The 24,999-nt window shown below is 40.7% G+C and overlaps 1 protein-coding gene across 2 annotated transcripts in view; it reads left to right on the forward strand.

The window, feature by feature from the left end:
- Positions 1-24,999, forward strand: part of TSPAN9 (tetraspanin 9) — a 169,545-nt gene that overhangs the window by 28,197 nt on the left and 116,349 nt on the right. Inside the window, exon 3 of one of the 2 annotated variants that reach the window (XM_058018479.1) lies at positions 13,230-13,374. The exons of the other annotated variant lie outside the window; for it this stretch is intronic. Coding sequence (XP_057874462.1) covers positions 13,290-13,374 — 85 coding nt within the window. The 5' untranslated portion in view covers positions 13,230-13,289. The remainder of the gene's footprint in view (positions 1-13,229; positions 13,375-24,999) is intronic. 2 annotated transcript variants of the gene reach the window in all.

Below are 24,999 nucleotides of genomic sequence, written 5' to 3' on the forward strand. Positions count from 1 at the left end.
ACCCCTTATCACCAACCCTCTCTTTTGATAGAGTTTGGGAAAGGTTGGAATGAATAAGAAAGCATGCCAAAATGAATTTGAACTATGCTGGACTCTTAGTGGACATGGACAAACCAAATCTAGAACCTTTCTTTGAGACTCCCCTCTTTGGTGCTTTAGTTTATCTCCAATGCCAGATTGTTAAGGCAGCAGTTGCCAGCAGGGCTCAGTGTCTTCGATAATCCTCATGTAGTTTGGCTGTAGTTATTAAAATCAGAACCTTGAATTTTAAAACTTTACAAGTACAGAGCACATGAGCCTAATTTGCTGAAGTGGCGCTGTGTCTCCTCATAAACGAGCCTCAGCATTCTGTGCCAGCTGCAGGCCCTGCACAGCATCACTCCATGTAGGTCGCAGCAGTTCCAGTTTTGAGGTGACAAGTTCATGCATCATTGTGCCAAGATGTGACTGGGGCCAGCAATGACAGGCAGTGCAGTACAATGAGATGAAAATGAAAAATAGTTCTGCTCGCTATAGCCTCTAGTTGACACATGTTCCTGACAAATTCGTACTTTGGTTTTGCTTAAGTACCTAATATATTGTTCTAATAGCATTCTTACAGAACTGGTTGATCTGAAAATTACTCTGGAGCTAACAGCTTATAAGGAGTTCTAGCTAATGGTGTGGCAAGAATCTAAAATGGGGATAGTACAGCTTTATGCTGTATTAATTATAACTGGACAGGGATGTAGGATTTCAGGAGCCTTGGAAGAAGCTTACAAGACAAAATTAAAAAAGAAACAGAATAGAATAGAGTATTTCAGTTGGAAAGGACCTAAAACTATGACCTAGCCTAACTGTCTAGCAGCTTGAGGGCTGACCAAAAGTTAAAGCATGTTAATAAGGGCATTTCCCAAATGCTTCTTAAAGCAAACAGGGATGGTACGTCGATCACTTACCTAGGAAATCTGGGTGCTCCAGTGTCTGAAGCACAGTAAAGATGTGCTTCCCATTGTCAAGTGTGAGCCTTCCCTTGTGCAGCTTTGAACCATTCCCAGTTTCGTTGCCCTGCTCTGGATTGCATTCTCCCTCCTTCCCATCCCACCTTCATTGTGGTGCCCAGAGCTGCCCCCAGCCCTGCAGGTGAGGCCGCAGCAGCACTGAGCACAGCGGGTGATGGATGATCCCCCTGTGCCCGGCTGTGCTCTGTGTTTGATGCCCCCAGGACACGGTTCCTGCCCTCTGGGCTATGCCCTGCTGACCCTCACTGAGCTGCTGCTGCCCCCAGCACCCCCAGGGCCCTCCCTGCCAGACACTCCTGTCACAGTTTGTACTTGTGCCTGCACTTACTCCATCCCAGCTGCAGGAACTGGCACTTGTTAAAATTCATGCCAGGCATGATTGCCCAGTGCTCTATGCAGATTCCTCTTCAAGGCCTCTTGTCCCTCCAGAGAATCAACAGCACCTCCTGGTTTAGCATCACCAGCAAACTTGCTGATGGTGCATTCAGCTCCTGCATCCAGATCACCAATAAACACATTGCACAGAGCTGTCCCTAGATTCGAGCCCTGCAAAACACCACTGGTGACTAGCCAGATGTAGCCCCTTTGATTCACTACACCTCTTGGAGCCCTGCCCTTCAGCCAGTTCTTCACCCAGCACAGTCTGACCCTGCTCAAGTCACAGTGAGACAACTTGTCCAGGAGGATGCTGTGAGGGACAGTATCCAAAGCCTTATTAAAATCCTGAAAAACCTAACACACTAAAAATTGGATTAACGCCCTACAGTGCTCATGTAGAAGCTATTGAAACTAAACTGTGCTGAGATCTAGACAGAGTCTCTCACAAGCTGTACATACTTTTTTTTTTCTGTCTTTGCGGGCAGATCATACATTCTCTGAGCCTCTCAGCTGTATGGCCATTGGATAGGAAGGGAAAATAAATGAGAGCGGAACAAAAAAAGAAAGGACACAAAAGAAAAAGTTAGCTTTTTATAAGTACAGTTAGCTTTTAAAGTATAATAGACGCTGTTTTTTGTGGATTTTCCCTCCTCCCTTTCTGTAAAATTGACCACCTACTTAAAAATTAAGATGTAGGTCATGCCAGACTGATGGGCATTTAATCAAATTGATATAATCTCCTATTAGTCTAAATATCTGAGGCTATCATAAAGAAATCAAAACAGCTTAATTTCAACAATTTTAAAATTTTTGTTTTTTTAATTTATTTTAACTAGAAATTAGGCTAATGAATGATTGACTCAACAATCAGTAAATACTTAAGTATTCAAACTGTCTTCAGTGTCATGTATAACTCAGCCATAGCTAGGAAAACTCACAGTATTTGTAAAATTTTGAGACTGATCCTGCCTTTTTCTTCTCTTGTTTAATTTTCTGAGTCCCATTCATTTATCCCTGAAGCACTCTGTGACTGCTGCCTTTCTGTAAACATCCATAGGTCAGAGGTATTCAATTTGGCTTAAGCAGCATTCTCATGGGCAGTTTGCCAGGAACTCATAGGCTTCACCTAAATTGCACATTGCTGGGAATAATCTCACTCTCAGCTGCTCTTATCTTTTGTTTGTTTCTTGCTTAGACCTCCATCTGGCTTTTTACTGGGTCAAGACAAGTAGCAGTAATTGGTGGTATCCATAATTCCAGTAGTTTGAAGCTTCACAGCAGATTTGGAGGCAGGTACAGAACAGAGATACTGGAGCTAGTAGAAGAAATTTCCATCCAGTTCCCATTTTTTTATAGTTCCTACTGAAAGAAAGTGTGTACTGGCAGTCAGAACATAATAGAGCATCCTCAGCTTCAGCCATAATTTGTAAACAGTCTGATTTCAGCTCATTAAGAAATCCAGTGCACCCTTCCAGCCACAGTAATTCTGATGCCCTGGGACTTACAGTCTCATTAGTGTGCTCCCTGAACACCCTATGAGGATGCATGTATTTGAGATATAGGTTGGAAGAGTTGGTCAGGAAATAGGTTTTGTCTGGATAACAGTTCAGACTCACTTTATATTACTTATCATCTAGAGAATAGATTTTCTCACGTAAAACATGTCTTTGCTTGGAAGATAAAAATGGTTTTTATTACTCTCTGCTACTTTTTTTTAAAGCATAAGTCATCCCTCCCTGATGTGATGGAACAACTTTAAATTAGTGTTTCTTTTTGTTTCTGTGGTGAAATCACTGGGGGTTGTTTTCTGTTGAAGTTTGAGCTCACAGAGAGGGCTTTGAAACAATAATGTCTTGATTCTGAAACACTTGAAAAAACATATCTGAACCTCTGCCACTGCAGGACTGCCTGAGCTGAGCCTTGAGGAGAAATTTTGGTATTTCAGTGCCATCATGAAGACTGACAGTATAGAAATTCCTCAAATTCCAAATAGTTACTCTCTATTCACAGATAAATTTATTGAAAACTAAACTTGTGTCTTAACAAAAAGGTGTGTTCTTGGCAGCAGGATGATTTTGACTTTCGATGAGAAAGAGACTGATTATCCAAGTGGGATTTTGCAAAATTTTTTTGTGACTGATTATCCAGAATGAAAAGCATGCAGAGGAATAGCTGATTCAGTGTAGACATTTTCCCCTCTGCTTTCCAGTGATCTCAACATTATTCACCTTGAGTGGATGCAAACTGAACCTGAAGCATACCTTGCTTTGTCCCTCTTCTTCCCTCTCTCTGACTGCTGGGAATCTTTGTCTTAAACTGTGTACATATGCACAGTATGTGGTGTGACAGTGGTCACAGGGGTTTTCAAGTGAAGGGAGAGACGAGGATGTTGACTCCATGATCAGAAGGCTTGATTTATTATTTTATGATATATATATTACATTATAACTGTACTAAAAAGAATAGAAGGAAAGGTTTTTTTCAGAAGACTAGCTAAGAATAGAAAAGAATGAATAACAAAGATCTGTGGCTTGTACAGAGAGTCCAAGCTATCTGGTCTGGGGATGGCCATTAATTGTAAACATTCAAGATGGCCCAGTCACAGGCAAACCTGATGCATTCCACAGCAGCAGATAACCATTGTTTACATTTTGTTTCTGAGGCCTCAAGTTCTCAGAAGGGAAAAAATCCTAAAGAAAAGGAGTTTCACAAAAGGATGTCTGCGACAATGTGGCACCCTGATTTGTATAGATTTAAACCCTTTTCCACCCCAGAACCAGAAGGAGAGTGTCCAGAAGTCTTGTGGTTCAAATCAGATTGGTAGCTCATTGGGAATTCTTGTACCCAGTTAGGCAACAATTGCTTGAGAACAATTATAGAGAGAAGATAAGCTTCAAGATAAAGTGCCACAGCTTTGTGGAAGTCTTGAGTTTCAGGATGAAAAGCTCGTGATAGCAGCTTAAGGAAAATTCTGTTATTTGTTTTCCTTTGTTAGAGGTTTAAGATGGATGTGTTCCCTGTTTTAAAGCCCTGCATTTAGTGACTCAGTGCCAACAGTAACACAGGCATCTGCATGAGAAATGTTAAACCTGCAGCCACTGTATTTTGTGAGCTGCCCAAATGATAAGAAGTTGCCTGCCTTTACTACTCATATTTGATTGATGTCTTGACATTTCCTGGAGCAAGCCCATAAATTGATTTGTGTCCTTTTATTTCCTACCTGTTGATCTATCAGGATCCTTTCTAATTGCATCATAGTGCAGTATGCAAGAAAAGGGTTTATTTGTCACTAGTTAGGACTGTAGTAGCTCGGCTAAGATAGGAAGGCTGTGAAAGCTTGCAGGCTTTTAGGTGTAACAGAAGAGTGAAGGAAGTGCTCAGCAGATAAAAGCACCTCTGAGTCACAGAATACAAGCTCAGTTGGTTTTGAGAGCAAGCACAGGAACCAGAACCAGTTTGTGGGAAGAAGAGACCTCAGGAAAAAATAATTTAAATAACCAGCAGGTAGTGTAGGAGTTGCTTCTTCACTTCTGCCTACACAGTATTAATGGCAATTAGTGTTATTAATATAAAACAAATAAAGTTACCCCATGAACAACCAGGTGGATTTGAAGGTGGACCAGTGAGCTGCAGCTGATGCTTCTAAATTCCATCAGACACATGGGAAAAGCAGAATGCCTGGGGACATGTTTAACCCATTTAACAGGGACATGAAAAGTCCTCCCTTCTGCTGGAAAGGTTCGATTTTGAAGCCCACTGGCCCTGCTAAGGGCAAGCTGTCATACTGAGTGCTGGTTTATTTTGCAAGTGGTTTTATTTAGAGTGGCTCTGCACTGACTGAACATCAGCTCTTTTAGTATCAAATTGAAAGCCATTAACTAAGCTTCTTAATACTGCCATGTCTAGGTAGAAAAAAGGAGAGGCTGAGTGTAAGATTTTTTTGTGGATGGCTCAGATCTTGTTATGGATGTTACATGTCACTAACAGTAGTTTCCTTGGATTTTCTTCACAATTACATTGCAGTCTTGGCATTCTTTACCATTTGCTTTCTTGAATGTTCAAAGTTCATGTTTTTAAAGTTCACAGGGTAGATAAAGTAACTTTAAAGCAGATAGGTAACACTCAAGGTTATGCAGATGACAAAAGAAGATGGGGGATGCTAATGGTTCAACTCTATAAGGCAGCCTGGGAGAAAATTCAAAGTTGGGTCTTCTCAGGAGAGATGAGATTGTAAAAAAAGAAATTTCTTTGTGGTAGAACAACTTGATATTTCCATAGGTAAACATGAAAAACAGGAGGCTTGTGCAGACTGTCAAACAAGTAATTTGTTGAATGTCACTAAGCTACTTTAGTGTAACTGTGTCAACCAAGTGAATTACATTTCAGGAACTGCTTTGCAAAAAGCAAGCTCAGGAATAGGAGCCATTCAGTATCATGGAAAACAAATTGGAACTGTAAGAGTTGGGGGAAAAAAAAGCATAATGTTGTAAGTGCACTGTGGATATGCAGTAATAGCCATACAGAAGCTCAGTTTTGCAGCTTATTTATTATACTGTAAGCCTTTTTATTTGTAGAGGTATATCAGTAAGTTTGCTGTTGGATCTGTAGTTTAAATCAGTTCTTTAAGTGGAAAGATATACGGTGCCAAGCTGAATTTTGCTGATGTGATGATACAGCATGAATTTCCAATCTGTGCCAATTTAAGTGTGGGATTGAGGCAGACAGCATGTCTGCATAGGCAAAACCGAGGTGTAGACAAATGACCCCAAGTCTTCACTGGCCTACTGATGGCAGTACTTGCCTAAGTAGTGCTTTGTGGTCAGTGTGCTCTGCCCATGCAGTCACTAGAGCTCATTAGAGCTCCAGCCTTGCTTTTAGCTTCTTGGATTTCTTTCTGTAAGCATTGTTGAAGGGCATTGCAGGCAAAGGCTGTGGCTTGGAAGCTGTCGGTACGTGTGAGACTGGATCTGTGCTGCAGAATACAGCTCTAAGTGGAGATCCTTGAGGCAGTAATAGAGACTGCAGCTTCAGAATATGTGATGTGGTGTGGCTCAGTGCAGTCAGTTGCTCTGATGTGTGTCAGCTGCAGTCCAGCATTCCAGTCCGGCCAAAATGCAGAGCTTCAGGAGATATCCTTACACCCTTGTGAGACTTTCATCATTAAAAAAAAAAGGCAAAAAAAATTTAAATTGTTGACACTAAGGTCTCAAGATGCATATCATAAATGAATTTTCTTTTGTGTTGTAACCAGAACTGAACTCAGGCTCATTTGAGATGAAATAACTTAAGGGGTAGCTGCAGAAATGGAAAAAGTCTTTAATTAGAAGAGTCTCCAGCATTCAACTGGGGAAGCTGTTGAGCTTTTGATTGAAAGTGTAGTGTTTCTCTTCCTTATGTAAATCCTGCCTCTGGCCAAAGGGATCATTTCCATAGTGTGTGGCTTTTTCTCCAATATGCAGTGTACATGGGCATTGCTGTTTTCATCAGCTCAAAGCTTCCCAATGTTTGTCCGCAACAAAGATGCTGCATCAGCTTCTTGCTCACTACAGCTGAGCAGGGAACTGCCAAAACATTATTGCAAATAAAAACCAAAAGGCCAGTGCAAATGTGGTGGTCAAACGGCTAAGAATGAAAAAAACACCTAAACCTTTATTTCCTCTTCACACCCCATTTTCTTCTTTCTTTTCTCACTTTTTCCTGTAGACTACCTGAGCTTTAATTCATAAATGCAGCAAGAATAGAAGCTTTACTGGTGTGTAGAGCTGAAGTGTGTCATAAAGAAAGGTGTTTATTACCATTCCCTGCCTAGATATGGGATCACAAAGCATTACTATCCCTGCATGACCTGATGTAGGTATCTCTGAAGTCCCTGATGCAATAGAGAAGCCAAAAATTTCCTGCAGCCAACATGCCATGATTTTGGACTTGACCTGTGAAACCACAAACCTTCATTTGAAGCTGTAACTTCTAATTAAAAACTTATTTGCTATTCACCCTGCTACTCTTGTCTTCCTGGAGTTTTTTGTAGTCTTGTTTTTAATTACGGGGCTTATTGCAGCTTCTCACAAGACTTTTACTAACAGGTAAATGCTAAACACCTCCTTGATTTGAATGATGAGGCAGCAAGGAATTATAGTTTAGGGGTGTTTCTTTTTAGTGAACATGCTGCACTACATTTATATGCCTGCTATGGAATGTCATCACATATTCCATAACTCAGTGTCAGAGAGCTACAAGTGCAGGCTGGGTTGTGTTTTATCTGTTGGCTACATCTCTGTAAGACTACAGACTAATGCTCCATCTCCATTTGAGGTAGGAGGGCAGTGGGAGCAAGATGAAGTGTCGCAGCAGTCCTCATGCTTAATCCAGTTCCCAGAAATGACAAAAGGAAATATGCCATCTGATACATTTCATGCACAGTGGTCCCAACCACCAAGGCCTGGCTGCTTGCCAGTGAGGACCTGAGCAGGGCAGAGTTTCAGAATGTGCTTGGGGTGGTCATGAATGTCAAGTTTCTGATGCCTCTCTGAAATGAGATGTAGTAACAGCTGTGCATTCCTATCCCGCTGCAGAACAGGAGTGGGATTCATATTCTGATTCATATTCATTTGCTAGAGGGAGCTTCTGATTGCCTTCCAGATGGTGGTCAACTGAGTCTTGCTTGGGTGTCTTGAGAAGTGTCTGTTACAGCAGGAAAATTCAGGAACTGGGAATGAAGAAAGAGGGAGAGAAATAGTAAGCAGTCTTCAAAGAGCATTTTACCATGAGGTGCTGGCTGTGTAAGGCAGCAGTTAATAGAAAAGGTTATATCCAGGTATGGAGCAGTCTGCTCCTAGTTCTTGGAACTGCTTGGTGATAATGGTACAGTAGTTACGTCAGCCACTGCTTTAGTATTTCCATCTGCTTAATGGGGTGCTGCTTGTGAGACATAGCTTGATAAAATGAAGTTCCTCTCATCCAGTTAGCTACTAGGGATTGTATTTTTTTATTATAACTTTGCGTAGCCTGTATGCAAAAAAAGGGTGTTGGCATGAAAAAAGGAGTAAAATATAGTGACATCAACTTTTTGTGCTTTTGTTTCACATAATACATTATCACCACTACTTGTTTAAAAGCTTTTGAACAAGTTTTTGTCTCTACAAGTAAGATGCAGTCATTCTTGTGGGAATTACTCTATTTCTTCCACCTTTAAAATGTGTAACAACCTGCTGATTCAGAAATGAGTGTGTCCCTTGGCATCGTGTTCCTTCATGGCTCTATCCTTTCCCTTCCTCAGGTCCTCAATCTAATTACTGTCAGTGCAACAGCTGCTGCCTCTGCCTTGCTGAAATCTATGTCTGTTCATTCCAGCAAGTTTCCTTCTCATTTCCAGGCTCAGCTGAGAGGTACCCTCTGCCTGTGCCTCCTGCTTTTGTCTCCTCCTAACTAATGACATAAAGCATTTTGGAGTACAATTTGCATTAATAAGATGAAAACAAAAATTGCCCCACAAAAACACGAGCAAGCACTGAAAAAAACTGTGTTGTGGGAGACAGTGGCTCCTTTGGAGCCTTGTTTTCATAACCTTAGATGGGGGAAAAAATCCTACTGTGCATCTTCATGTCTCACTGAACTCTTTCTTCCGTGAGTTAAGATCAGCTCCCTTTCCCGCCAGCTCATTGTTTGATCAGGAGCGTGCAAGTGCCCAAGATGTAGGGCAACACAAAGAGTTGTTGTGTCTGTTCATGTAGCATAAGTGTATATATATATATATAGGACAGGGCAGCATAGTCTGAAAATGTAATTAAAGGTAATAAAAGAAAAAGGAGTCGCGGTGAATAACATGCATGCATTATTCTAATCCTGCTCCCTTCAGAACAAAGAACAAATGTGGCTGCTGCTACTCTAGTTGCAGCCTGTTCTTCTTAGCCTATCTGCATGCATGAGAAGAATCAATTCAATAGAAAGTAAACGTAAAATCACGAAATAATTACCAGTAATGTGTTTAAGGATGGCCTCCTCTGAGCTTTCTTTTTTTGCTCTTTCTTTGTCCACTCCACAGCTTACGTAAAAAGAATGTGTGAAAATAAGGGATAGAGGAAAAAACCCAAGCCAGTCTCTCTTTTGCTTTTGAGCCATGTGAAGAATGCCTTCAGAGGATTTTTAAAAAATATAAATATGTTGTTTACTTAGATTATTTGTTCCTCTGTGCTAGAAATTTAGATGCACCAACAGTATGGTGGAAGAAAGATTGATGTTTGTAGGAAATGAGGGAAAGAGAGATAGGAAATAGGGGGATAAAGGGTAAAGCTTTGTCCTTTCTCTCTGCCACTCATCCTTTTTGATTTTAAAGCTATTTTCCCTTTGTTTTATTTCCCATTAAAGCTCACTCTTTCAAGCTTATTTTCCACAGCCAGAATCAGAATATCCACTCCCTTCCCACCCCTCTTAAGTTTACCAGTACAAACTAGAATTAAAAAATCCCACAACCCTGCAATTTGATAATGTACAGCCAAACTGAAGTTGCCAAAACTGAGTATGTGTACTGGTGCATCTGAGGAATAAAGGTCATTTCACTGATGCTACCTAGTACCGAATACTTGATTGTATGGAAGTAGCCATGGAGTTAACTCCTCGAGTTAACTCCTCCATCTTCTACCCATTTCTACCCTCCCATCAGTAGATGATGGTTTCCTCTGTTCGTACTTAAATAGGTTGTCAAACTGACATAGTAGGAGCATGCTGGAATTTTTAGGTGACATGAGCATTTAAATTGTCTCTTTGACAAGGTGAGAGCTGGTTTTTTGTTTTCATTTTCCTGAGGCAGAAAAAGAGAAAATTGCCATTTGCCTGGAATTTCTCAATGACCTGAATGTACAAATGCCCAGGGCTGCAGCCCCCCTCCTGTTTCAGGTAGAGACCCCATCACTCCCAGACAAGCATAGAAAACCCCCCACTCCTGCATTCCCTGCATTGTGAATCTTCCAGTTGTTAGCCTTGGACTCATCCATTAGCAGGTCTTCAGGTGACTTCCAGATTTGAGTCTCTCCTAAGGGTGGCCAGGGCCACCCTGCCATCTCCAGAATCCAATTCCACTAGTAGCCTGACTCCCAGAGGCACATGCATACCTGTCTGCCAAGACACCTAGCGTAGCTACCTGCTCAGCAAGCAAGTAGCTGCTGTCTTTATAGTTCCTAGCAATTGCACACCCACTGCAGTTGCTGACACCACACATACATGGACTTTAAAACCTGTAATCCCACTCCAAAATCATCACCTTCTACAGAAAGGTGCATAAGTAGGCTCAACGACCTTTGGATACCAATCATTCCTACACAGAGTGGATTTTTTTTCCCCCCTCATTTATCTTCTTTTAATGATTCTTTTTCAAGAATTTTAAACTGTTAGTTGGCTGCAAAACCTCTTTGTGTAGGTTATGACAGTGGTGGATGCCTGGCTTTCTGGTCATCTATGCATTTATTTTTCTGTTAAGGTGCTTTCTGTAGTGCTTATCATCAGCATTTTTGCGTGCTTATATAAGGAAGATGCATGATGTGATGAATGATGACCTCACAGGGTTGATGATAACAATTCTGATTAGTTTATTTATGAGCTACTACTTTTTTTGCTGTAACTGGTAAAATATAAGAGGGATGAAAAGGATGTGGGAACTCCAAAAGTACCCCTCTCTTAGGCTGTTTTTACCCAGCTGTTAGTTTGACTCTAGTCATTCAGTTTCCCCCATCTCTATCTGCTTGCTTTCTTTTTTCTTTTCCCCCCTCCACCCTTCAGTCTGCTGCAGCTGTTAGAATTTCATCATTGTCTCCAAATACCACGTTTCCCATTAGCAGCACAGCCCCTTCTGTGCTAAGGGGAATGTCATTTGTGTGCTTTGCATGTGTATTATTGTTAGATGGTCTGCAGCCAGAGCAGCACTTACACCTTTGATTGCAGCAAGGGTCAGTTCCTCGGTAAGAGGCACACATAAGATGCATAAATATTGAAGGATGAGGTTTGCAGACTTGCTGGCAGAAAGTGGTTAAGCCTTTTTGTTCTCATGCTTTGCTTTTCAGATGCTATTGCACTGTAGTTAACCTTATCAGCATTTGATTTAACACTGGATGCTGGAGTATTTATTCCTTTTGGCAGCTTTAGTGCCATGTCACTCACTGACTGTCACAGTTGTATCATATATTAGATGGCTTATCTTAAAAAACTATTTCAGGTATGAAACCACTGCTCATTCTAATATACTTTATCTGTATATCTTTTGGGGGGCGGGGGGATTTTTAGGTTTGTGTGCATTTTGAATCAATGGCTTTTGTGAATTTTTTTCTGCTCACTGTCTTAATTTCAGCCTGATACCCATTTTGCATTTACTTTGGCTTTGCAAAAAAAATCTGGTAGTGCCCTTGCTCTTTCATTACAGTTCTCCATGATTAGAGTCTCTGATGGACTCCTGCAGAGCATGGCAGGGCATCTTAATTTGGATTTGGGGGTCAGCGTGGAGTTCTAAGTGACTCATAGCATAGTTCTATCTTGCTCCCACAAAATGGCCTAAAATAGATGTTAATTACAGTTTTCTTTGCTATCCTCTGGTTCTCTTTAATAGAGATTTTAACTCTCTTCAGGCTACAATGCCTGCAGATTCAATTTACTGGACCACTGGGAGGAGAAATTTATTCCAGGGAGCAGAATAGGCCTTCAAGTCCAAACTGGTTTGTACCTGCACATGTAGTCCTCATGTGTGTATCTGTGTGCCAAAATAAACCATGTGACCTTGGATGTATAGGATGAAGTCATGGGAGGGACATCTGTGCTCACTGATGCTTCTGTTTGCACAACAGCACTGAAAGCATCATGCCATTGTGTATTGCTTCATTTCTACATTCGATGCATATTGTGAATTCTGTTGTGCAAATACAACCTTATTTTGTGCAGGCTAAGACAGTTTAAAGCAAAGTACTTCTGACTGGACTTGTCATCTTCTATTCTTCCCTCTCAAAAACTGTCAAGGGCATTTGCACAACACTTTGACAATTCTAGATATTTTTGGTATTTTTCTGTCATGCTTGTTTCATTAAATCCTTTATAAAGAGTTAGTAGATGCCACTCCTTTTGCAGAGTCAGTTCTCTGTATATTGCATGGGCTTAGGACACCTTCTAGTTTGCCCCCAGCATATCCTGGTGCATGGGGTTATTCCTCTTTATGTGCAAGACTTTGCATTTCCTTTTGTCACTTTTCATGAGGTTCCTGTGAGCCCCTGTCTCCAGCCTGTTCAGGTCCCTGTGAATGGTGGCATAATCATCTGGTATATCAGCCAATCTTCTTGGTTTTGTATCATCTGCAAATTTGTCAAGAGGAAACAGTGGCAGTGGCAAATATAGCTTCACAAAATTCTCATTTACTTTGGTAGCTCAGGGTGAAAGCAGGATCTTGCCAAGTGGCCTAGGGAGAAACAGTGTTTGCTGGATGCAGTTTAACTCCATGGTGTAAAGCTTAAAAAAGTTTTCCTCCACCTTGGGGCTCTTGGATTTCTCTGCTGATGGGGACTGTGTGTGACCTTTCTATGTTTTAATTATTCAGGAAGGATGTCCTATGCTAAAGAGTGCCTGCTAATAAAAACTCTGAAACAAATGCTTGAAATGACTACTTTTGATGCGTTCTTTAGATCCTGTAAGTCAAGGAGATCCTAGCTGGAAATCCTTATGAAACTTCAGAAGCCCTGAGGGGCTGCAGGTGTTATGTCCCAGTACTTAAGTAATGCTCAGCACATTTTGAGTTAAAGGAAATGTGATTTTTTTGATAAATAAATACAGATTCGTGACTATCTTGGATGGACCTTTCTGTTTCTTACTTTTACTGGTCAGGAGGGACCTGCTCTCTTCAGCAGTCTGCGACTTGTTGGCCGCGTGGCTTTGATATGCTCCATGCAGGACAGAATGCCCAGCTCTCCTCCACCTGGTGCTGAATGCTGCTGGTTGAAACTCGCATCTGCTATGGCTAATGCTCACAGTAAGCAGTCCTGAAAGTGCCTTTCTACCTTGTGTTTATTGACCTAGAGGTTCTGGGGAGATCACTTTAAACAACGTGTTTAAGCTCTGCAAGCCCTGGTCTGAAAACAGGTGTTAGAAACGGATTGCCAACTTGCTTTGGGGATGTGGACTTAATTGGTTCATTCTGCTAACAATGTTTTTAATAGACTTATCTCTTACAAGTCTCATCAAGTCCTCTTTGCTTTCTCCTGCCAAATAAATATTCCCTAATAATCCCCAAATCTCTTCCTTCATCTTCATTATTTATTTGTTTGTTTAATAAATATTTTTTTTCTCCCAGAAGCCTAAACTGACTTACACGTGAGCTGCTCCTTGGCTGAACCACACAGCAGTGACTGTATGGTGTGCTGTGTTTATCAGTGTTCTCTGAAAAACTGCTGGTACTCCAGAAAATCAGGGCTACACAGTGATGTTCCTGAGGCATGTGGAAGTGCTTTGGAAGACTAATAATAATGAAACAGGTCTTTCATTTCTCTGCTGCACCAAAGCAACTGGGAAGCTGTTAGTTCTGGGCATCCTGTGTTGTACTGAGCTTCTCTTCTTCCATCCTTAAACGTTCTCAATGAATTCAGAAAATGCTTGAATCACGTTAAGAAAAACCACAAATATAGAGATCTTCTTGGGTATTTGCAGGACTATGGGCTGGATCTCCTGTAGAACCCCACACTGCAAGTGCCTTCCTACTTGAGAGTAAGATATTAGGAACTAATAACTGATTTCATTTAAACTGTTACCTAAGTATGGTGTGTAATTGCTTCATAAACAATCTGAATAAGCATTTTGAGTGATGTTTTAAAATTCAGTTGATCCAATTTATTTTCCATGAGAGTATCTTTAGAATAGAATAGATTATTTCAGTTGGAAATTTATTTCAGATAAACTTCTGCTCTGTCAGCATCCTAATGGAGGAATTGCACACACAATCTGCAGCACCTTTCCCAAGGAAAGCGAAGGAAGGAAGTGAAGATTAGCAGATTTTGTCCATGTCACTCACTTACAAATAGGTCCCTGCAGAATAATAAAGAGCTTCAGTATCATTGACTTTTTTCTTTTTTTTTAAACTAAATAGTCACAGGCTTCATGTAGTCTAAGGTCCCTCTAGCTGGGTACCATTTTAGGAGAGCTCTATATTATATTACATGTTTCTAGCTGCTGGTTCAAATTTCTAAAGTAGGATTTTTCTGATTACAAGCTAAAGTTTGAATTTCCAGCCCCACTGAATCCCCCTCCAAATCTGCTGACTCTGCCAGGCAGACTGATGTTTTAGTGGATTTGTTAATGTTCAAGCTACATTCTTACCATTCTTTTCTCACAGGAAAATATCTGTAAATAACTCTGTCTAAAATTTCTTACTCTGCTGGGTTTCCTGTCACTCTCAGGAACTTTAGTGCCTTCTTTATTTTGAGTGTTAGTATATCTCCAGGAATAACCAACTGAGGGTATGATGATGGATCAGTGCCATTTGGGTAAAGAAGCATATGGTGAAATGTGCTTTTTCTACCTTGTTTTAAAGGTACATAGTATCACTTTATCCTTGCATGTATTAAGGGAGATTTTTATTTCTCGGTTTTAATCTCAAAGTAGGATTATTGTAACACTAGTTTCTTCCTTTGTTTCTTGTATGAGTCATTGGTTCTATTAAGGTTTAGTGATTGAATCTCACCCAAAAGCCTTCCCTTTCCTCCTCTGTTCTAAAGTTTTCAGTCTCAAAAGTCAGTATCAAAAATTACATTTATTGTATCCAGAACAAGGAGTGCAGTTTAACTAGGAAAAAAATTGCAGAGCTGTTGCTGAGTATAAAAGCTGGTTGTAACCTTGAAATTGAATTTAAAGTTTTCTTCCCCTTCAAGACAATTGCACAAATTTATTAAGTCTCATTTCTAGTCTTTTTTCTCATACCCCAAACCACTCATTGTAGTTTCTTTGGATTCAGCATAGTTGCACTAATGAGCTCTATCAATAGAGCTATGTTTAGGGCAACATTTTTGAGCTTTAGCACTCGCAAAGTAAAGACTTGAATCTATTTCCCTTTTTTACATTAAAAGATTTTATAATGAGATTGTGGATAGTTGACAGTTTTACAAATCAACCCTAAGTGTGAATTTCAGAACTTTAAAGCAGTCAAATTTCTAAAGTTAGTCAGTATCCTCTGTTTGGACCACTGCCAATCCTTGTTGCACTTGGGAGGTGAGGTTGCTATGTTTTTCTGAAGCGTTCTTTTGACACTTTCTCTCAAAAAGCCCCAAATCATCTATTTGTTATCCAGTTTCAAGAACTTGATAGACCATCTGAGAAGTGCTAGATAGTTCACGTTCGTGAGGGTCATTATTTTGAATACCTGCTGTCTTTTGTGTGACTTCTCAATCCTTCTAAGGACTGCTGTGGGAGTCAGTCAGCAAACTGGTGAGGACCTTTCACAGCACTGTGCTGGGATGAGGACAAAACGGCTTAAACAGGGTCAAACAATGCCTTGGTTTGAGTGTGTTCTGATACTCCAGGTTTTAGCTGCAGTGTGGCAGGGCTTGTGTCAGGAGTGTGGTTGGAGCAGGAGTGTAGGAAGCTGTGCATTATCTGTGTGTGGGAAGCTGTGCATTATCTGTGTGTAGGAAGCTGTGCATTATCTGTGCTCGGAGCATGTGAGGAGTTTCCTCTTTGCCCACAGCTGGGTGCCTGAGCTGGATGAAAGCTTTGCCCCATTCCTCAGCTCTTACGAGTGGAACTTTCTGCGTGGAAAGTGTGGGCTACCTGTAGCTGATAGAAGCCCCCACCATGGAAAGACATGGTCTCCTGACAAACACCACCTCAGGAATTGCAGGCTCTTTGGGTTTTCTGCTCTCAGTAGACAAGCCTGAAGGTTAGTCAGCTCTATGTGGGGGGGAATGTGTTGTAATTGTAGCAGGTAGGCAATTATGTGCAAGAGTGACACAGTAATAAGAACTACAAGCACAAACTGTTTTAAGGTAAGATCTTTTTGCTCTGGTTGGCTGGCAGTTTGGACTTAATTGGAACTTATTTTATTATTCTGATAATTTATATTGAATTTAAAGGCATTGTGCTGGCTGATAGGAGTATATTAAATGTAGCAAATCTTCTCCTGGGTAGTCTATAGTACAAGGCATTTTCAAGAGCTGGCAGGCTTTTTACAGGCCAAATTATCATGCAAAATGTCTGAGAGCGTATGATTTATGCCAAAGGTGCTGTAAGATTGCATAAATTTAAGACTTTTATTCTCAACTATTGCATTCATACACTAAAATAATTATAGGGTGCTGACGATGCAGCACCATTTAAGAAAATGAATGACTTAATTTTACTTAAGTCTATTGTTAAAGATAAAACTATGCAACTGTGTTAGAAAAGAAAAGAAAAACCCTGCACAAGATGATGAAGTGCTGTCAAGTCATAGATCATAACACTGCAACTGGGAGTAGCTCTCTGTGGAGGAATTGTATTGGTTTTACATCCTTTATTTTAAAGCGTCCTTACATGATCAAACAGTCTGTTAAAATCGAGCAAATGTTAAAATTTGGTGAGACCTCTGTTGCTGTTAACCTTTCGTATTGACTGTCTAAGAGCATGGACAGCAGTTGGATCTGAACTGACTCACTGCTAAACCTGCTATAATTATTTATAATCATTGTCTATGAGTGGGGGTGGGGATATCATTATTTCTGGCACAAAGATACTCAGAAGTAGAAAATTACTAGGTCTTGTGTGTACACGTAGTACCACAGTGGTACCACGTGATGGTTGGCACTTGGGTGTGAGCGCCTACGGCATCAGGCTGAGCCCAAGGCTGTCTGCTTGACCATGTCCTATTTGGAAACCAGGTTCCTGTGTGTGTGTGTGGGCATCGTTTGTGCTGTAGGAATCCAGACTCTTCTGGTTGATGTAGGAGAGCTTGTCTGTCCACTGAGGCATGGAGTTTGTGAGGCCTGCAGAGAAGGAAAGAACTTGACAGGCTGTTAGCACAGAAACAGTCACTTCGCTTGTCCTCACCCTTACAAACAGGTTGGCTTTTCCAGAAAAGTACTTGGCTTTTCTTGTGTGACAGTCCAGATGAAAAATAGGAGTAAACTATGGAAAAGACTTAAAAAAAAAAGATAAAAAATTCCCCACCAAGTTACATCTGCTGTTAAGAACAGGCTGAAGAGGTAACTGAACCAAAGAGCTTGGACAGGCAGTGACAGGCCAAAGAAATGATGCTGAGAGATAGATAGCCCATGTCAAGCCCAAATGGGACAAACTGAGAAGTAGCAGCCATCACTCAGCAGTTCTTCCCTGTGCAGTGGATGGCTCGTTAGGTCCTAATCCTCATTAGTTACCTATTAGTAGCCTACAGCTGTGTGGCACTTTGATATGAGGCTGGGTTTGGTGTCCCACGTGGAAGCAATTGAGCTGGAGAAGAGGAAGAGTAGGGAAGGATGGATGGTACAGATGTTTTGTTGTACCATTTCTTGACCCCCTGTATAACTTCCTTACATGAGGACCCTGAGCGCAGATTCGGTGTTGACAAGTCACAAGCAGTTGCCCCTTCAGCTGCATCTCAATCACCATCAACAGTGAAATGGGAAATCGGTAAAAGTGCAGGGGAGAGGAATTATAGATAAATAGCTGATGCTATTTGCTAGCTGATCTTTCCAGGTCAGCATGACACTGACAATCCATATCCCAGTTGTGCTAAAATTTTTTGATAAGAGCTCAGACATTTAATATTTGAGGTCACCTTTGTAGTAAGTTGCGATAGGTATATCTTAACAAATTTTTTTGCTTCACATCAATCGTCTGGTTTTATTTATCATATTTCCAGTTCTAAGCACTCTGTATTTTCTTCTTTTAATTTTTTTTAAGTAAACCTAAAGTATTTATCTACCAGAACAGAGGGGTGTTGATATAAACTGATACACTGATGCTCTGTTTTCCCAGCCTTCCAGAAAATTGCTGGTCACCAATACCTACCATGAAATACATAGTCTTCAGGTAATATAAGTGAGGTGTGTGGACTTATAGGCTTTTGTGGAACTGTGCTGGATTTTTCTAAGATAAATTTAATTGCAACTCTGATAAAACAAGGGAAAGAACTGCAAAAAGCTTGGCAGTTGCAAGAGAGTAACCTATAGTATAGTGACCTCTAAAGAAGGAAGAATGAGCAGCTTCACTTTTTTTTTCTCTCATATGTGCTGCTTAAAGAAAGTTTGGAAGATTACATCCATGTTTTTACCACTTATAACAATAAAAAACTCAGATCTGTCTAAGCATCAAAATATGTTTTCAGTAATTGGAGAGCAGTGGACATCACAGCTTTCAGATTAATTTTGAAATAAATTATTACTTGAAGATCTATAGATTTTTTTAAAAATGTAATTCAAGCACTTTCTGGATTCATTGAGAATTTTTAACGATGGAAGAACCACAAGTCCATAGCAGAATTGCCTATTTTCAGAATACACTGAAAAGCAAACTTTATCATTCTGCTATATTAAGCATATCTAAAAGTCCAAAACCTCTTGAGAAAATGCCTTTTTTTTTGTAGCGTGGTTTTAAATTCCCAATTTTATGATAAGTTAAATAACGTGGAACTTATCCGGATTAATCTTTTTCCCCCCATCATTAATTTAGTTGTTATTCTCTGAGGGAAAATAGATTTGGTGTTAGCTTTGGTGTTAGTTTTGGATGGGAGAGTGGGAAATAGGAAAATGGTTTTACTGCTTCTCATATTATAATGGATGGTCCACTGATTAAGAATTTCAATTTCCATGTGTTTTGCATTATGTTAAAACCTCAAAAACTACTTATTAGCTGGTGTAATATTTAATTTAGGATTATGTAAAATCAGACGTGGTTTGAAATCTGGAAATGAGTTAAAACTGTAAAAATTTGTTATATGGTTATATAAGGCTACATTAATTGTGCTGGAGGCTTAAAGAATAATGTTTCTAAAAACATGCTTTGCATTAAAAATGAGCATTAGGCAAAGAATCTATTATATATTGAAGTTTATTTGTTAGTCACTATGTTGAAGTATAAAAATGGAACTTATCACTGTGTTTCAAGGTTTGGGGTATTTATAGTTAGGAAGAAACCAAGCTAGTTTTTCTTTTTATTCTTTTTTTTTCTTGTTTTATTTTTTGTTAGTCTACAACTTCATGTGAGGTTGTGTTGGGGTTTAGCCCCAGCCATCAACTAAGTCCCACGCAGCAGCTTCCTCCCCATGGGATGGTGAAGCGAATGGGAAGTGTAAAAGACAGAAAATCATGGGTTGAGTTAGAGACACTTTAATAGGGAAAGCAAAATCTGAGCACTCAAGCAAAGCAAAACAAGGAATCACTCAGCACTCCCATGGGCAGGCAGGTCTTCAGCCATTCCCAGGACAGGGAGGCCCCATCACAGGTAACAGTGACCTGGGAAGACAAATGCCATCGCTCTGGATGTTCCCCTCTTCTTTCTTCTTCCCCAAGCTCTACATACTAAGCAGGACACCATATGGTCTGGGAGATTCCTTGGGTCAGCTCTCCTGGCTGTGACCCCCCAACTTCTTGTGCTCCCGGAGCCTCCTTGCTGATGGAATGGGATGAGGAGCAGAGGGAGCTTTAATGCTGTGCAAGCACTGCTTAGCAATCAAAAAAAAAATGAACAAAAAACTCTGTGTTATCAGCACTGTTTCCAGCACAAATCCCATACCAGCCCCACACCGGCTACTGTGAAGAAAATTAACTGTACCCCAGCCAAAACTAGCACAGGTGGTGATGAAACTGAACTAGTTGTTTAAGCTGCAGTGAGAACAGTAGCTTCTCAGAAAATCCTGCTGCTGTCAAAGGTGATATCACCCAGTTCTATTCTACACTTTATTTAACAGCAAGCCTGGAATACTTGAATATGTCTATCTAATTAAAAATATTTTAATAGCATGTCAGTTTTTAGATCTTAGAAGTTGTCGTACCTTGGAATTTTTAGTAATTTCATTTGAGGTGAAAATATACCTTGAACTTGCAGATATATCTGGTTGTCTGATTTTCTTAAAGCATTGAGAAAAAAGGCAGTCATTGTTCCTAACCAGCATGGGTTCATATGGGGAAAGTCCTGCTTAACCAACTTAACTTCCTTTTATGACAAGGTCACTCACCTAGTTGACCAAAGGAAGCTTTTTTTTTCTGTAGTTTTATCAAAGCTTTAGGTTCTGTCTCTCGCAGCGTCTTTTGGCATAAACTGTTCATCACACGTCTAGACAAGTTCACAGGACATGGAGTGAGCAAAGGGCTGTCGGGTGGGGCTCACGGGGGTATAGTAAATGGGGCAACATCAGCCGGGCAGGCAGTCACCAGTACAGTTCCCCATGACTCAGTTTTAGGGCCAGTGCTCTTTAATGCCTTCATAAATTATCTGGACACTGGAATCAAATGTACCTTGAGAAAGTTTGCTGGCAAGGAGGACCTGTGGGCACGTTCAAGGGCAGAGAAGCCTACAGAGACATCTGGAGACCTGGACAGTCAGCGACCATATGAAATTTAGCAAGGGAAAGTGCCACATTGTCCACCTGGGATGGGACAATCCTGGTTGTGTTTCTGGTCATCAGTGACAGGACACTATAAAATGAAATGCAGTGCAATGAAATGAAATGAAATGAAATTAGATTAAATTAAGCTACATCAGGAGAAGTTCACCTTGGATGTTAGGACCATGTTCTTCACTGAGAAGGTGGTCAGTCACAGGAACAGGCTCCCCAGGGAAATGGTTGCAGCCTCAGACCTGTCAGAATTAAGGAGCATCTGGCCAAAGCTCTTAGTCATAGGGTCTAGTTTTATGCAGTCCTGTGAGGAGCAGTGTGTTGGACTTGCTGATCCTTATGGATCCCTTCCATCTTGCAATATTCTGTGATTCTATGATTCATTTTTTTACCTACTATGTGGAAAATTACATGGCTGTTATTTAAAATGCAGCAACCACCTGCCAAGTTGTTCACAGAATTTTAAAGAAATTATTTGCCTTTCGTTACTGTGCACACTTTTGCTTTTTTCAGGTTTTGATTTTAAAATGTGGCTGTCTGCATTCAGCTTTTGCATTTGAAAGATGAACAAAGATTCAGGATAATGTTAATTCCTGCAAGGTCTGGTGTAAAAGTGCTGAAATATACTTTTTAGCTGCTCTATGAGGCTTTTGGAGAGGCTGGTTTCCCATTAGGGTTTCAGTTTCAGAATGGAAAAGACACGTGTAGCGAGCAGTCTCTGCATTGCTGTGCTGCAGCAGAATCCCATAACATGAGGTATCTGCCTGTAATTCAAAACTTCAAGAGGGATCCAGCTGAAGCAACAAAGGTCCTACTTTTGGCATTTGTGCAGCAGCTGCCTGGGCATTGTGCCATTCATCAGAGGCAATACACATTCCCTCTCAATCCTGCTGTGATTCCCTTCCTCCCTTCTGTTTCAAATGCTTTCATAGAGCTGAGCAGTGTGAACTTTCATCAGAGGAGGTGAAAGTGGTGTTACTCATTCTGAACATGCTGGGATTATTTTCCCAAGTTCAAGTCCCACTGAAGGTTTATTCCTGTTTTTCTCCTCATGTTTTCTCCCTTTTAGCCCTAGAGTTGACTTGCTCTTTGGTGTAATTACATGAAAAATGCTAAGAGCCTTTTCCAGGCAAAGAAAATTAATGTCCTTCTACACTGAGCTGTACTGCAATCCCAGTAATCTGGTTATGTTCGGTCCTTTGCAAATGAAGACCATAAAAGACAAGCAGCTTTGATCCATCTCAGTTACAATTGCCATGATATCCCATCCTTGGAGTCAACGTGGGTTTTTTTTTTTTCGGTTGGAGCAATTTCTGTATGTGGAACTTAATTTTCGTTGTTACATGATATAAATGATGGTTGGGGAGATTTTTATTACATCATTTTGTAAGAAGCTGTAGCTAAAAACACCAATATCATCCATCTGTCTTCTGTAAAAAAAAATTGAAGTAAACCCAAAACTTTGTCATTGTGAAATAAACCTAAGGAACCTCTGCACAAGGGCAGCTGTGAAAGGGAATAGTGAATGGGTGGTCTCTCCATCAAGGAATCTCTCTCTCAGTCTCTCCCCACCCCTTGCTCATGCAAGCAGTCTGGTGAGCATTTAGATGAGGTCCTATGGGATACGCTAACTTTCTATTTTAATATATTTTGTGGTAAGATTGTTGTGTTTAAAGCTTGCTTCAGCTGTATCCCATGTGATCTTGTTGGCCGTGTCCTGAAGTAGGAGACTGCTGTGATAAAATAGATGTGGAAGTAATGCTGATTATGAGCAATGCTAAATTAATGGTGGTTGAAAGAGCCTCTTTGAGTCATCCCTGCCCAAGGGAAGACTGCACACACAGAACCTTACAGACAGGGCTCTGAATTAAACCCTTCAAGTTGTAGAGCTATTCAGCTTGCCTTTTGACCTTTGCCTTAAACCCATACTTCCACAGTGTTCAAGGGAAAAACTCCAGGAGGACAGATGACATGGACGTAATAATCTATAACAATTTCTCCATGTCCATATCATTGTTTGCACCCAGCCCAGGTGGTAAGGTCTGAAAGCTGTTGCCAGCTGATAACTTTTTGGTGGGCTGTGAGAAATGAGCTCCCAACTAGGACTTAGAGAGTAGAGACTCACTGTGGAGGAGAAATGCAGTTTTGCTGCCTGGTACCTATTTGCAGTGTCAGCAGAGGTGCTGATGCAAAAAGAGACCCAGGAGACTGAATTGCTTTGGACTTATGTGGCCCAAAAATAACTCTGTGTGTTTCAGAGAGGACTGTAATGGATTACAAATAGACTTTGTACAAACACTACAATTTTATTTTCACATAACAAGGTGTTCAAAGCAAATACAGTATTAAGAATAAACTATACTGGGTTTACATACTAAGTAGGAAAGAAAGAGTAATGCTGAGGCTGCCACATTTTAGCAAATGACAAAAAGCTAAAAGCAGAGGGAGCTTGCCATGGCTGCTGTGACACCAGGGATTAGACAGCCTTGGCACAGGCTGCCTGAGAAAGGTGCAGAGCCTCCAGCCATGGAGCCTCCACACATGTATTGTGCAAACTCCTTTTAGAGAGAGAGCACAGCCCTGGACAGTGAGTAGGTATTTCTGCAATTATTGTGAGGTCTGGCAGACATGAAATGTTTCCCACAGAACTGTGAGAATTACTTTTCTTTTTTTGCCTCTGCTGGTCTCTTGGGAAGCAGTTGCAGGCCATCTCTTCTCTTTCCCAGCTGTGGCTGTGGCATGAAGCATCTGGCAGAGCTGGAACTGGGATACAGCTTCCTGCTGAGCAGATGTCTGTATATGTTGATACTGCTTTTGGAGGGATGGGTGTACTAAATGAGTGGTTGGGCTTTGCTTAGCTGTGAGTCTGATTCCTTGAAAGTTAAGGGAACAATGGGATTAGGGTACATGACTGGTTTGTCATGTATTTTAATCCCATTGGTGGGATTGTCTTATGTGTATTTGGTGTGAAGCCACTTTTCCAGTTTCCTAACGTGCCATCCCATTGTCCTCAAGGGTAGTGTGCTGCACTGTACAGCCAAGGAGCACCTATTTTGCTTTTTCCTCATTGTTCAATTGTAATTAATACGTTCTGTTCAAACACTGCTTTGAAGGCAGCCTGCAATGACATTACTGTGATAATACTGGAGTGCTTAATAGAATTTTACTAAATTTTTCAGACCACCTGGTTACAGAAAAGTGAAGGGTCGCAGTTTCTCAATTATAATTCATGGGAACTGAATACAGTGAAGTTCAGAAAGCTTTTCATTTCTGGCTACTCAGTTTTAGACTCTATGTTTTTTCAGGACACTTTGTGTTAAATAATAGCCTGTGTTCATGGTGAAGGTCCCACTGCAATTTTAAGTGCATGGCCATTCTGCCTGCAGAGCAACCTTGGTCTGAAGAAAAACAACTAAAATCCAAGGAATGTGATTAGTAGGAACTATGTGAAGAATTTTGCTAGGCATTGCAAAAAACCTCTGTGGTAAATGCAAGGATCATGTTGGATTTCAAGGAGACAGGAGTTGACTGGTTTGACATTCGGAGTATTGTTCCTTCTCCCTTGCAGGACCTGTATCCTCAAGTGTTACATGATTAGGTCCTTCCATAAAGGAAGCAACCTCTAACTGTTTCCTTAAATATTTCCCATTTTTCATGGTGGTGTTTTCATGGTGTTCCTGCAAACACACATGAGCAAGAGTATATGAAGAAAGTGAAAGTTATCAATTAGTGTTCTAACATCCTGTTCTGATCAGAGCTGAGCTCTCTAGGCTTCAAATGTGAAAGATCATATAAAACAATGAGAACAACAGGTCCTTGCATGGGCAGCCTGATTCCCATTTTCTGCACATGGAAATGGAAAGCTGCAATTCTGTTTTCTGTAGATGGGAGAACTGGGCTGAAGATAGATCAGTGTTCCTATGAGGATGTACAGCCTGAATGTGCATAACTCATTCAAGGATGTGACCTTCAAAACACTTTTGCACTTGACTATGCAAGTTTTGGTTTGCTTCATTTTAGTTTTGCAGGAGGGCTACATATAGGAATAGGTTTTTAAAATGTGATCACCTCAAATCTCAC

This window comes from Melospiza georgiana, chromosome 2 (assembly GCF_028018845.1).
Source record: "Melospiza georgiana isolate bMelGeo1 chromosome 2, bMelGeo1.pri, whole genome shotgun sequence".
NCBI classification, from domain to species: domain Eukaryota; kingdom Metazoa; phylum Chordata; class Aves; order Passeriformes; family Passerellidae; genus Melospiza; species Melospiza georgiana.